Genomic DNA, 13371 nt, shown 5'->3' with positions numbered 1-13371 from the left:
CTCTACATGGGCCACTGCTGCCATCTGTAGTTTATTTTTACAAAATAATTATAAAGATTTGCCTAATAGGCTCACTTTTTAATTTAGGAAAAGTATTATTTAAAGAAAGGAGTTGTGGGTTTTTTTTTCATTGGTTGTAGGCTTCAGGATTTTTATTATAGTACACACAATTTTATTTTACCATGACATGAGATAAAAAAAAAATAGATATCTGTTTCCTTCAGCCATTCCAGACCAGTGTAGTCCTCTGCCATGCAATGAAGATGGATATATGAGCTGCAAAGATGGAAAAGCTTCTTTTACTTGCACTTGTAAACCAGGTTGGCAAGGAGAAAAGTGTGAATTTGGTATGTATAATAACCCCCGCCCCCCAGCTCATCAGGATTGGTCTCCTGAAAAGTTCTCTGCAGGTTATATTACTTTAAAAATAATTTATTTTTTTCCTGTTTTAGACATAAATGAATGCAAAGATCCCCCAAATATAAATGGAGGTTGCAGTCAAATTTGTGATAATACACCTGGAAGTTACCACTGTTCCTGTAAAAGTGGTTTTGTTATGCTTTCAAATAAGAAAGATTGTAAAGGTAAGAGCAGGATGGTAGAATTAAAACACATTTACTATGTGAGAATAATCCCAGTTAGAGAAATTTTACTAGCAAATTTTTGGAAAAATGATATGTAAGTGCTTATACTAACACATTTTTATCGACATTGAAGCCTTGTGATACTGTGGAACTGCTTTTTAGCTTTTGTTTGTTTTTGAGAGATAGGGTCTCACTCTGTCTCCCAGACTGGAGTAGAGTGGCTCCATCATGGCTCACTGTAGCCTTGACCTCCTGAGCTTAATTGATCCTCTGACTTCAGCCTCCCAAGTAGCTGGGACTACAAGTGCATGCCACCATGCCCAGCTAGTTTTGTTTTGTATTTTTTGTAGAGATGGGGTTAATCATGTTGCCCAAACTGATCTTGAACTCAAGTGAGCCTCCTGTCTCAGCCTCCCAAAGTGTTGGGTTTACAGGTGGGAGCTCTCTGCCTGGCCTGCATTTTAGTTTACAGTACTGATAACACAATTTTTAAAAATTTTCTTATTGTATGTGCGTGTACACACTTGTGTGCATGTTTCAATAAGGAATTTCATTATAAAGTGATGTTTCAATGCAAGTCTTTGCATGCTACAAACTTTGCAAAATCATTGTTTATCCTGTTTTCAGACATTATATTTTTTATTCTCTTCTAGTAAGATACATAGCCATAGAAAGAAATCCACTGCAATAACCTCTTCCATTGTATTTTATTTTTCCTTTTCAGAAATACTTTTCTGATTTCCAACATCAGCCCTTCATCTGGCACCTCATTTCCTGTTGTGGTTTTGGGAAAGTAAAAGATCTAGTTTTCTTTCTCTTTATACCTTTAAGATCATATCATTGTTCATAACTCCTTTTCTTCTTCAGACTTAAATATTCCCTGTTAGTTTAGCTTTCTAACAAGTCATTTTACTAGTGTATTTGTTTTGTTTTTCATTGTTTTCCTATCCCTAAATTTTGACTTTTTTTCTCTCTGTATACTGTCTTTCAGTTTGGCTGTGTTAATGCTATGACTAAATCTTCAAGTATTCATACCAGGTGTATGGATGACTAAAAATAAAATTTCCCACCTTGACTTAAAATTTGCCTTTAGAAACTGGATACAATATAATATCCAAGTTCTCTCCTCCACTACTTTTTGTTTGTTTGTTTTGCTAAAATGTTAAAAAAAAAAGTAAGTTAAAATGTGAATTTCTTGTTCGACTCTTTATTTTATATATATTTTGGTAAAGCCCTAAATTGGATTCATGTTCAAATCATCCATCTCTTACTGAATAGCAGTGTTTAGTATGATAAAATGTACTATAATATTATTTAAACTGCAGTTAAATGACTCTAAAGTGAACTACATTAACAACAAATTCTTCTAAACAGTTATCCAATTTGTGATCATGTATCTTTCTTATCTGCCTATTTGAAGGTCTGTTTGAGTTTGGATTTTGAGACTACTTAGAATATATACCCAAAGGACTATAAATCATGCTGCTATAAAGACACATGCACACGTATGTTTATTGCGGCATTATTCACAATAGCAAAGACTTGGAACCAACCCAAATGTCCAACAATGATAGACTGGATTAAGAAAATGTGGCACATATACACCATGGAATACTATGCAGCCATAAAAAATGATGAGTTCATGTCCTTTGTAGGGACATGGATGAAATTGGAAACCATCATTCTCAGTAAACTATCGCAAGAACAAAAAACCAAACACCGCATATTCTCACTCATAGGTGGGAATTGAACAATGAGATCACATGGACACAGGAAGGGGAATATCACACTCTGGGGACTGTTGTAGGGTGGGGGGAGGGAGGAGGGATAGCATTGGGAGATATACCTAATGCTAGATGACGAGTTAGTGGGTGCAGCATGCCAGCATGGCACATGTATACATATGTAACTAACCTGCGCAATGCGCACATGTACCCTAGAACTTAAAGTATAATTAAAAAAAAAAAAAGACTGTCATTAGAACATGAGTGATAGAAAAACCATCACAATGCTGGATACCATATGCATTTTGTAAACAAATAGTACCCATTCTTACTTCTACGCTTAAATACTTTAATAGTCTCTTTCTAAAGAATTTGTGTTTTTATTGTTTTTTTAAGATAGATAGGGTTTCACTCTGTCACCTAGGCTGGAGTGCAGTGGAACGATCTCAACTCACTACAGCCTCAACCTCCTGGGAGATCCTCCCACCTCAGCCTCCCAAGTAGCTGGGACTACAGGTGTGCACCACCATGCCTGGCTAATGTTTGTAGCTTTTGTGCAGAGACAGATGGAGTTTTGTCATATTGTCCAGGCTGGTCTCAAATTCTTGGGTTGAAGTGATCCATCTGCTTCAACCTCACAAGGTCATGGGATTACAGGCATGAGCCACCACACCTGGCCAGATTTATGACTTTTTAAAAATTAAAAAGTATTTAATTCTTATCCACTCAGTTAGTACACATATATATGTGTAAATGATTACAAAAGTACTCTTATTAATAGGAATGTTCCTGATGACCACATCTGTTCTTATATTCATTTGCATTATTGTTTAGTCATGATATGTAAGTAATAACGTAGAAAACAGATAGAAGAATATATAAAAAACTATTACAGCCAGGCACTGTGGCTCATGCTTGTAATCCCAGCACTTTGGGAGGCCGAGGTGGGTGGATCACCAGGTCAGGAGATCGAGATCATCCTGGCTAACACGCTGAAACCCTGTCTCTACTAAAAATACAAAAAAATTAACCAGGGTGGTGGCGGGTGCCTGTAGTCCCAGCTACTCCGGAGGCTGAGGCAGGAGAATAGCATGAACCCGGGAGGCAGAGCTTGCAGTGAGCTGCGATCACAACAGATCTGTCTCAAAACAAACAAACAAACAAACAAACAAACAAAAACCACAAAAAACACTATTACAATGGGACCTTTGCCAAGATGTAGAAATGGTTGGGATCCAGTTGCCAATAACTGTCTAAAGATGAAAGAATAAAGCTTAACTTTTCTTTTCTTCTTCTTTTTTTTTTTTTTTTGAGACAGAGTCTCGCTATGATGCCCAGGCTGGAATGTAGTGTGAGCTCGGCTCACTGCAACCTCTGTTTCCCGGGTTCAAGTGATTCTCCTGCCTCAGCCTCCCGAGTAGCTGGGACTACAGACGCACGCCACCACGCCTGTCCAATTTTGTATTTTTTGGTAAAGATGGGGTTTTGCCATGTTGACCAGGCTGGTCTTGAACGCCTGAGCTCAAGTGATCTGCCCACCTTGGCCTTCCAAAGTGCTGGGATTACAGACATGGGCCACTGTGCCCAGCTGAAAGAATAAAACCTTTCAGTCAGACATTAGATGTCAGTTTGGAGTCGTAAAACCAATGCACTGTAACTTAAACTTGTATGATCTAAATAATTCCCTGCAATATGCCTCAAACCAAATACACTTATTGACATATTTTTACCGATTTTATTTTATTTTATTTTATTATTTATTTATTTAGTGACAGGGTCTCCCTCCGTTGCCCAGGATGGAGTGGAGTGGTGCAATCATAGTTCAAGGCACCCCAGCTTCTGGGTTCAAGTGATCCTCTTGCCTTATCCTCCTTAGTAACAAGAACACATGCCACCACTCCTGGCTAATTTTTTTCTCTTTTCCTTTTTTGTTTTTAATATGTAGAAGTGGGGTTCCACCATGTTGCTCAGGCTGGTCTCGAACACTTTGACCCCCAAAGTGCTAGGATTACAGCACTGCTGCTGTGCCCGGCCACTCCTGGCTAAATTAAGAAAAAAAACTTTGTAGAGACAGTGTCCCACTATTGCTCAGGCTTACTTTATTTCAAAAACATAGAGTTTTTAGCTCTTTTTAAAAATTGGATATTTTACTTTGAATTAATTAAAGATTCACATGAAGTTGTAAGAAGTAATACAGAGAGATGCTATATACCCTTTACCCCATTTTCCCTTAGTGGTAAGAGTTTACAAAATGATAGTACAATTTCACACTCAAGACATTGACAATGATACAGTCAAAATATAGAAAAATTCCTACAAGGGAACTGGTTTTATTATTTTTGTGCAAATTATTTTAAATAATATCCTAAATTTTGACTATTAATCTGGAAAAAAAGCTGTCAACTTTTAGAATAGAAAACATATTTTCTGTTCTGAATTTGTCTTTCTCCAGAGAGTACACAGAATAGTTCACTAATAATTCCGTCTCCACTGAACTATTTCTGTCACGTTTTGTTTTCTTCACAGGTGCTCATCTAGTAACTAGTTGCTATCAATATGTTATCTCCTTCTTCATTTGGCAATATAATATATGCATCTGAAATTTCTGGAATATTCATTTAGCACTAAATTCATATTGGATTAACTGCAGATTTATAAGTACTTAGAGACCTTAATCTTATTTTAAATTTGAATCACTATTGTCTACTTTAGACAACAATAGTAGTGTACTAATTAGATGTTTGTTCATTTCCAAAGAAACAAGATAGAAGAGATGAGCCATCCCATGTACAAAAAATACTTGTGATAATATGGAGTGAATCTGTTTTCAAGACCTCCATTTATTTTCGCACCACAACCTGGCAGATAAGAAAATTTCTAAAGCTTTCTCCTTCTTAACATAACTAGAAAGGAACATGGCAAACATCAATCAAATTTCCCTGTGCATTTGTAGAAAGAAATCATATTTAGTGAGCTAACATATGATGATAGATTTAATGTTTTTTGGTCCGAAGGCCAATCTGTTATCTCATTACATATATTAAACTAGATCCAGGAAACACAAATCAAGGGTTCTTTGGTAGTGTCTGCTGGTATGGGAAAAATGTTTTTTAATATAGTGATTTTATTTATAGATGTGGATGAATGCTCTTTGAAGCCCAGCATTTGTGGCACAGCTGTGTGCAAGAACATCCCAGGAGATTTTGAATGTGAATGCCCTGAAGGCTACAGATATAATCTCAAATCAAAGTCTTGTGAAGGTAGGATGATGGTGGTATCATTACTGATGGTGGAGAGGGTGGGTGTGAACCCTGAACTGATATTTAAAAGCATTGGTTTTGTTTGACATCAACAGTCATATTTTCTTATCCCTAATATAGCTTGTTCAGTTGGGTAATCATTGGCTTCCTTCCTTCCAGAGTAAGAGTATGTAAGGCATATGGTCTTTAAGTTTGGTGTTAGGCGCGCCAATTGGCCCTTTGAGCTACCTATGAATTGGAGACCTCCATGTGTGATAAAAACAAGATAAACATATTTTCACATCATTTATATCATATTCAAAGATGAAGAGAATTTCACTTTGGAAGGAAAAACAGTAGATAGAAAAGAAAGACACAAGCTTAAAAATCATCTTAGTGAGACAATGAGCATGGTTAAAACTTTAGTTTTTATTCCAAGCTTTTCAGTGATTTTTCTGTGCATATATAAATAAATCATTTATTCTAAAATAAAAAATGACACAGTTCTATTATCTCATGATAAAGAAATGATAACAATACTCTAGAAATTTAAGAAATACTGATCGGTAATGTCAGAGCCTGTGGGTTTGGGGCAACCCCTTAAAGGTGCTATTACTTCATGTGACTGCTGTGGCGCTGCCCTGTGTGCATCAGGAAGCTTCAACATATTATAGTTGTTTGTTTGTAGGTTTGTTTATTATGATATACAGATTATCTCATACCTTCCTTTCGATTTTTTAAAACTTTAAAACAGATTTACTGCCATGGCTGGAACTAATCAATACTAATTTTTCTATTGTGGCTGTATATATATATATGTATGTATGTGTGTATATTCACACATATGTATAATGTACCTTTTAAAAAATAGATTTAGGGGCTACAAGTACAGTTTTAATGTACTCTTTTAACCATTTTTAAATGTACAGTTCAGTGGCATTAATTATATTCATGCCATTATGCAGCCATCACTGCTATTTCCAAAACTTTTTCATCAGCCCCAACAGAAACTCTTAAGCAGTAACCATTAAGCAGTGAGTTTTATTTTATTAGTTACCTTGATGGCGGTAACCTCTAATCTTGTTTTCTGTCTCTATGAAGTTGCCTAAATCAATAATAATTTTACAATATATTTTTTAACTATGTATGCTGCTTTCGAGATTTTGATGTCCTATCTCCTTTTGCAATCACCAAAAATATTCCCCTGCCAGCCCCCGCAACACATTTCTCCTTTCTCACCATTGCAGATAGAAATTACCGTGGAAAACTCTAGATGTCTGTGGAATTATCATTAGCCAACTTCATCACCTGTATTGTAGTTTTATTTAATGAATGACATATTTTTTAAAAAGATTTATATATGACTCTTATCTATAACTTTAATAATATGCAATTTTAATACTAAGGATTATTAATTTTGGGAATCTATTTTAAATTATTTTATGAGAACATATTCAATAATAGCATTTATGAGCTTGTGGAGTTTTAAAGGTCATAGGGCATATCCAATGAAAATGTCAATGATCTTATATAACTCTGAGATAGATGTTTGCTTCAACATAATATTATAAATTTCCAAGAATGATTTTCTCAAAATATGGAGTAGGGACAGGGACCATATAGAAGATTTCATAATATGGGAGATTACATCACAGTGAGATTTAAAAAAAAACAAAAAAACAGATATTTCCCTAAATTCACTGCCAACATTAATTATCGCATTATGAGTGTTCCAATGTTCTTGATATTGTCATTTAATTCCTGATTGTATCAACCTTCAGTTAAAGGGGTCTTTTCTTCCCTTCCCTTCCCTACCTTTCCTTTCCTTTACTTCCCCATCATGCTCTCCCTTCCTCTTTCCCTTCTCATTTCTTTTTTCTTTTTTTCAAAGCAATGAATTGTGAGGTAATCTCAATGAAATTCAAATGATCAGAAATGACAGTTAAGTTGAGATTCTCAATCTTTTTTTTCTTCAAATTCAAAATGAGAAATTTGGTAGAATTGTTATACTTTACTTAATCACTGAAAGTTATAAATTAATTTTTCTTTCAAATATGTAAATAAAAATTATACTTGTAACTCGTTTAAATTTCCATGTTCAGTATTATGTTTAAATGTAGTTTGATGTCGTAGTATTTCTTTCCCTAAGGTTCGATTATCATTGATTATATCATACTACAATCATAATATTCGTCTGCCTATAAGATTGAACATTTAGGGGATATTAAAGTTTGTGTGTGTGTGTTTTTTTTTACCTCAGATATAGATGAATGCTCTGAGAACATGTGTGCTCAGCTTTGTGTCAATTACCCTGGAGGTTACACTTGCTATTGTGATGGGAAGAAAGGATTCAAACTTGCCCAAGATCAGAAGAGTTGTGAGGTAAACATTTTACAATGCTTAACTTCTCACCTGTTTTCTAAAATGAGAGATCCTAGATACTTATTTTCACATAGCTAAGTCAGGAAAATACAGACGTTCTGCAATAATTGCTGTAGCTTTAAGCAGGTTATGAGTCATGATTATTTACTAATTATGGTCATGTAAGTCATAAACATTGGGGATAATTAGTGGCTGGGTTTAAAAAAAAGAGGGTAGAGTCACAGTTTAGAGAGTACTTATCTGTAGTCTGTACATTTATAAAATACAACTTGTATGTTTACTTAAGAAATCAAGAAAAGCTGAGTTTAACAGCCCTCATTGTGAAAAAAAATCTCCCATAGAAACTTCAGTGAAAACATTTTCCAGTGTCTACTTTTCTGGATTCCACTCTGACTAGTTTGATCATGCCTTAGGCGTTATAGGGTTTATAAAGTGCTCATAAAATTTCAGAGGGTACAAGTGCAGTTTTAATGTACCCTTTTAACCATTTCTAGGATTTAGTGGGGTTTAAGTATATCATAATTCAGAGAGGTTGATTTCTTAATCTGTGTCTCTCAAACTTGCTTTTAATTACTTAGATTTAATGCATAATTGACCCAGGAATTGAATATTGGGGGTAGGTGCTCATTTTTACTTCATTGAAATAAATGTCACCATCTGAGCTCTTTTTTTCCTGCATCTTTTTTTTGACAAGTGAAGGTAAAATTATATATTATTATGAGGCAGACCATAAAAAATGCCTAAATAATGATTTAACTAAGTATACATACATACCTCTATAGCTCTTGCCAAAACAAAGCTGTATATGTCCAGAAAATGTCACATTCAATAATATGCAACCTACTTGGTAATAAGCTAGTTGGCATTTGTAGTAAATTTGGTACGTTACTACTTAATTGAAATGCCATGCTGTGTGAACATCTATTTTGTAATTTAGTCCTTTATTATTTCTGTATTTGGTGTAGTTACATATCACCGTCTGCCTTGAAATAGATTTATTAAAGTTTTAGGGGGAAATAAAATGTTATTTCTGGGCCTATATTTAATACAGTGCTATGTACGTAGTTCTCCTCAAAATATCCTCATATGTGCTCAATAATTTGTATGTTAAAAGCTTTTCATTTTAATGTTTGTTTTCACTCGTAGAAAAAAATACTTGATACCATATGTGATGACTTTAAATAATGTTCTTGTAAATTCTTGGAGACTATGAGAGCTGAATTTATATTTATTTCCTTCGTGTTTTCCGGTATTCCCTTTACTATCTAGATAGCACATTCTTGCTCAGAAAACTTTTGCTTAATAAATGAATGAGTGAATGAATGAGGTGCTGTTTATTGGTACATTAATTCTTACACCTATTTCTGACTTCAAATAAAAATAATTTTCAGACATAATCCATGGGAGATAATATACCTTGACAGTTAATTAAAGAAATATATATTGGTTCTTGAAGAAAGAGTTTGTGTTTAGGATGAAAATTTGCAAAGGCAGTATTAAAGACAAAGATCGAAAGCCATGCACATTGAACGAGACTTTAAAACACACGTATTCTTGGAGGTTATACTGATAGACTATACAAGGAAATGGAATATATGTATTTATTATTACCAAAAATATTCTTAATTATTTTAGTGTATTACAGATGATACATTAGTAACCAAACAAAAATGCATGACCTCACACAAACATTAAGCAATAACCTGTGCATTTTGATTTTCTTGTTGTTTATTTGGTTTCTTTTATTCCAGGTTGTTTCAGTGTGCCTTCCCTTGAACCTTGACACAAAGTATGAATTACTTTACTTGGCGGAGCAGTTTGCAGGGGTTGTTTTATATTTAAAATTTCGTTTGCCAGAAATCAGCAGGTGAGGAACCAATACCAATGATAATTTCTAGAGGTTAAGCAGATAAGGGCAGAAGAAAAGTTGCTGAAAAGGTTTGAAATGTGTGAAATTGTATTACCTATCAGATAATATAGTCATATTACCAATGAGATGACTTGGGGAAACCTAAAGTTAATTTACTCCTTCACACATGTAATTTTCATGCTAAAACCTTTTTGAGTCATTCTAGGCTGACTTTCCCCAATGAACATTTTACATTATTCCATATTATTCCTTTTGTAGAAAATGCATATTTACTAAGAAGCTGGGAAAGTAGATTTAATGTACTTGTGAAATTTCCATTATTCTTTACACATGTTATGAAAACCAGGTATTAAAAAATACTCAGTATTGCTTTTAGAATATCATTATATTCAAAATTATTAAGGAAAAAATTTAAACTTGCTTAAGTGGCATTTTAAAGACATATATTACATAATTTTAGTTGGCTGTCTAAATACTTTATCCATTATTATCGTACTTAGATTGAGTTCAGAAATGAAGTAAATGCTTATGTTTTTTAGTCATGATTCCACTTATTTTTTATAGCAATGTTTATGATCCAATTTTTATTTTATTATATTTATTTATTTTTGAGACAGAGTCTTGCTTTGTTGCCCAGGCTGGAGTGCAGTGGTGCAATCTCGGCTCACTGCAACCTTCACCTCCCAGGTCAAGCAATTCTCCTGCTTCAGCCTTCTGAGTAGCTAGGACTACAGGTGTGAGCTGCCACACCCAGCTAATTTTTGTATTTTTAGTAGAGACAGAGTTTTACCACGTTGCCCAGGGTTGTCTCAAACTCCTGACCTCAGGTGATCACCTCAGGTGATCTGCCATAATTGTACTTCAGTTATCAGATTTTCTCAGAAGCATACATTGCTGGAAGTAGAAGAAAGAAATTGGATTTTTTTTGGAATAATGAGAAGGAAAAATACTTGAGACAGATTATACAGTTCAAATTTTAAAATATTTTAATTAAATAAGCATGTATGTTTAGAACTTAATGTTAGATACATGAATGATTATTCATTAAATAATTCAACTAAATTCATAGACATTATTAAAAACATTGAAAATTATTCTAAGATCAATAACTTACATAAATACTTAAGTAACGGTGCTCCTTCCACACTTTATTTCTGCCAATATGTGGTTTTTTTCCTTTAACATCACAGAGCAACTAATATCTTCCAATGATAGAGATTGGAGTAAACCCTTCCCTGCTATGAGAATAATAATGAGAGAAAAATATTAGTTCTAGTAAATAACACTTTTAGGAATACAATTGATCCTCCAAATCCTTGAGTTCCTCATCTGTGGATTTAACCAACCTCGGGTAGATATTCAGAAAAAAACACAATGACAATACAATACAAAATAATACAAATAAGACACAATACAGTATGACAACTATTTACATAACATTTGCATTGTATTGAGTATTATACATAATGTAGAGATGACTTAAAGTACGTGAGAGGATGTGCATAGGTTATATGCAAATACTATGCCATTTTATATAAAGGACTTGAGCATCTGTGGATATTGATACCATCCAGAGGTCCTGGAGCCAATCTCCAGGAGTTTGTTCATTTCTCACTGATGATTCACAGTAGTTTGATCTCTAACATGGGATCGGAATTGGACAAATTATTTTTTCCAGAATTTATTATTTATTTATTTTAAACTTTTCATTGAAATATAAAGTATGTACCGATATGTACACATTAGATTAAATGTATAGCTTGATGAATTTTTATAAACTGCCCCCTGTGTGATCAACACAAAGAATAGCTAGTGCTTTTATTTATTTTTGCAAATTTCTTGATGTCTGTTGCTCATGATCAAATACTTTCCCTCCGTAAATGTCAACAAATTCATTCTATTTTCCTGTTTACCATGCTTGTGAAAAAGAATGAATTGTTCCCCATTGTAATGAATCAATATGCTGATGATATATTCCAGAAACAAAATATGCAGAATATGACCCTTTGAAACTATGATTTCAGCCTGATTTTACAAAGAAAAGGAAATTATCTCCATAATAGAATCAACTGCTGGAAGATCCTGAGCATACACAGATTTGGATTTTGGCAAGATAATATTGCTTCACATCAGCAAAATGCTCAGATAATTATGAAAGAGCATAGAAGTCCTTATTCCAAGCAAAATTGTTCTTTTTTTCATAATCTGAGTTCAGTAAATTCCTACTACATTGTTATCCATCCAACATGCTTTACTCCACATTTTACCTCTTTTTTAATATTTCTTGGGAATTCTAAAGATGAAAACATTCATTTTGTCACCTTTTCTTTGTTCCATTTGAGGGAGATATGTGCCCCATTGCAAATGGTGCCTCTATTACTATTACTATTTTACTATATTGCGGTAAGAGTGTGGGATTCTGTCCTGCCTAATATAGCAATTATCTGAAGTCCAGACTCTTTAACTTAAATTGCCTTTATTTTAAGTTAGGTGACTAATAGTTATTCAGCTATTGTTCCTTTTCCCTGTTTGTCTTTCGTCAATCATGTGGATTTGCTAGTCCCTTGGAAACTTCAATGCTGATTCTCATTGAAGTGTTTTAAGGATACTGAATCAACACATGTTATTTTAAGTCCTGCATCCTAAGACTTTTCTCCCCTGTAATAGCTACATATATGTCTAGAGTCTTAATAGCAACAGATGTTGCCAGCACTCAGATACCCCCCAAACACATGGGTAGACTATGTCTTTTAAGTTTTCCTTCTGTGTATTCTACAACAGTGACTTATGCAATTGGAGTTTTAGGAAAGCTAATAGATATATTTTAAGTTTTTAAATTTTACCTTTCTTACCACACATGAAGGCTTAATGATGTCTGCAGTCATCCATGTGCCATCTTGTAGATCTCCACGAGTGATTCCTGACATGTGAAATTATAGGGAAAATATGCCTTTTGATGAATAAACCAACGATGAAATTGTAACACATTTTATGATCACTTATGGATACAGCAAAAACAAAAACAAACAAAAAAGAACAACAACAACAAAAAGCTACCACTTCTTAATGTCAGATTATATAGTGTATAAAAGGCTCCAGGAGAGATATAGTGTGCCTGATACTTATACCTGTGTATTAATTCCATCATTTGGAAGGTGCTATCAAAATATATGCCAAAGAAAGATGACAAATTACCAAAGCATCTGTTCCCTGGGGAAAAGATTCCAAGTATAAGCAAGAAAATATAATAACTTAATTTTAAACATACATGGAACCAGAGATAATACATGAGCAGTCTAATTCTGCCCTTCTCTTTTATTAATTCCAGAAAAAGAAATAAATAATTGACTCTGTCTGTGTTACTGTTTGTCAGTACAAGAAAAAAAGAATAATGCATTAAGCTTTCTGTATTTCTTACTCTTAAGGATCTCTCTTTGTCCATTGTTTAGATTTTCAGCAGAATTTGATTTCCGGACATATGATTCAGAAGGCGTGATACTGTACGCAGAATCTGTCGATCACTCAGCATGGCTCCTGATTGCACTTCGTGGTGGAAAGATTGAAGTTCAGCT

At 34.0% G+C, this 13371-nt stretch overlaps 1 protein-coding gene across 1 annotated transcript in view; it reads left to right on the top strand.

The window, feature by feature from the left end:
- The window catches only part of PROS1 (protein S), a 104176-nt gene that overhangs the window by 70272 nt on the left and 20533 nt on the right, over positions 1–13371 (top strand). The window contains exons 5-10 of the mRNA XM_031009774.3: positions 225–347; positions 453–584; positions 5443–5568; positions 7808–7929; positions 9681–9796; positions 13249–13371. The exon at positions 13249–13371 is cut by the window's right edge and continues 67 nt beyond it. Coding sequence (XP_030865634.2) covers positions 225–347; positions 453–584; positions 5443–5568; positions 7808–7929; positions 9681–9796; positions 13249–13371 — 742 coding nt within the window. The remainder of the gene's footprint in view (positions 1–224; positions 348–452; positions 585–5442; positions 5569–7807; positions 7930–9680; positions 9797–13248) is intronic.

This window comes from Gorilla gorilla, chromosome 2 (genome assembly GCF_029281585.2).
Source record: "Gorilla gorilla gorilla isolate KB3781 chromosome 2, NHGRI_mGorGor1-v2.1_pri, whole genome shotgun sequence".
In the NCBI taxonomy this organism is placed as follows: domain Eukaryota; kingdom Metazoa; phylum Chordata; class Mammalia; order Primates; family Hominidae; genus Gorilla; species Gorilla gorilla.
Note: the sequence above shows the minus strand (reverse complement) of the source record. Positions and strands in the feature narration are given on the sequence as shown.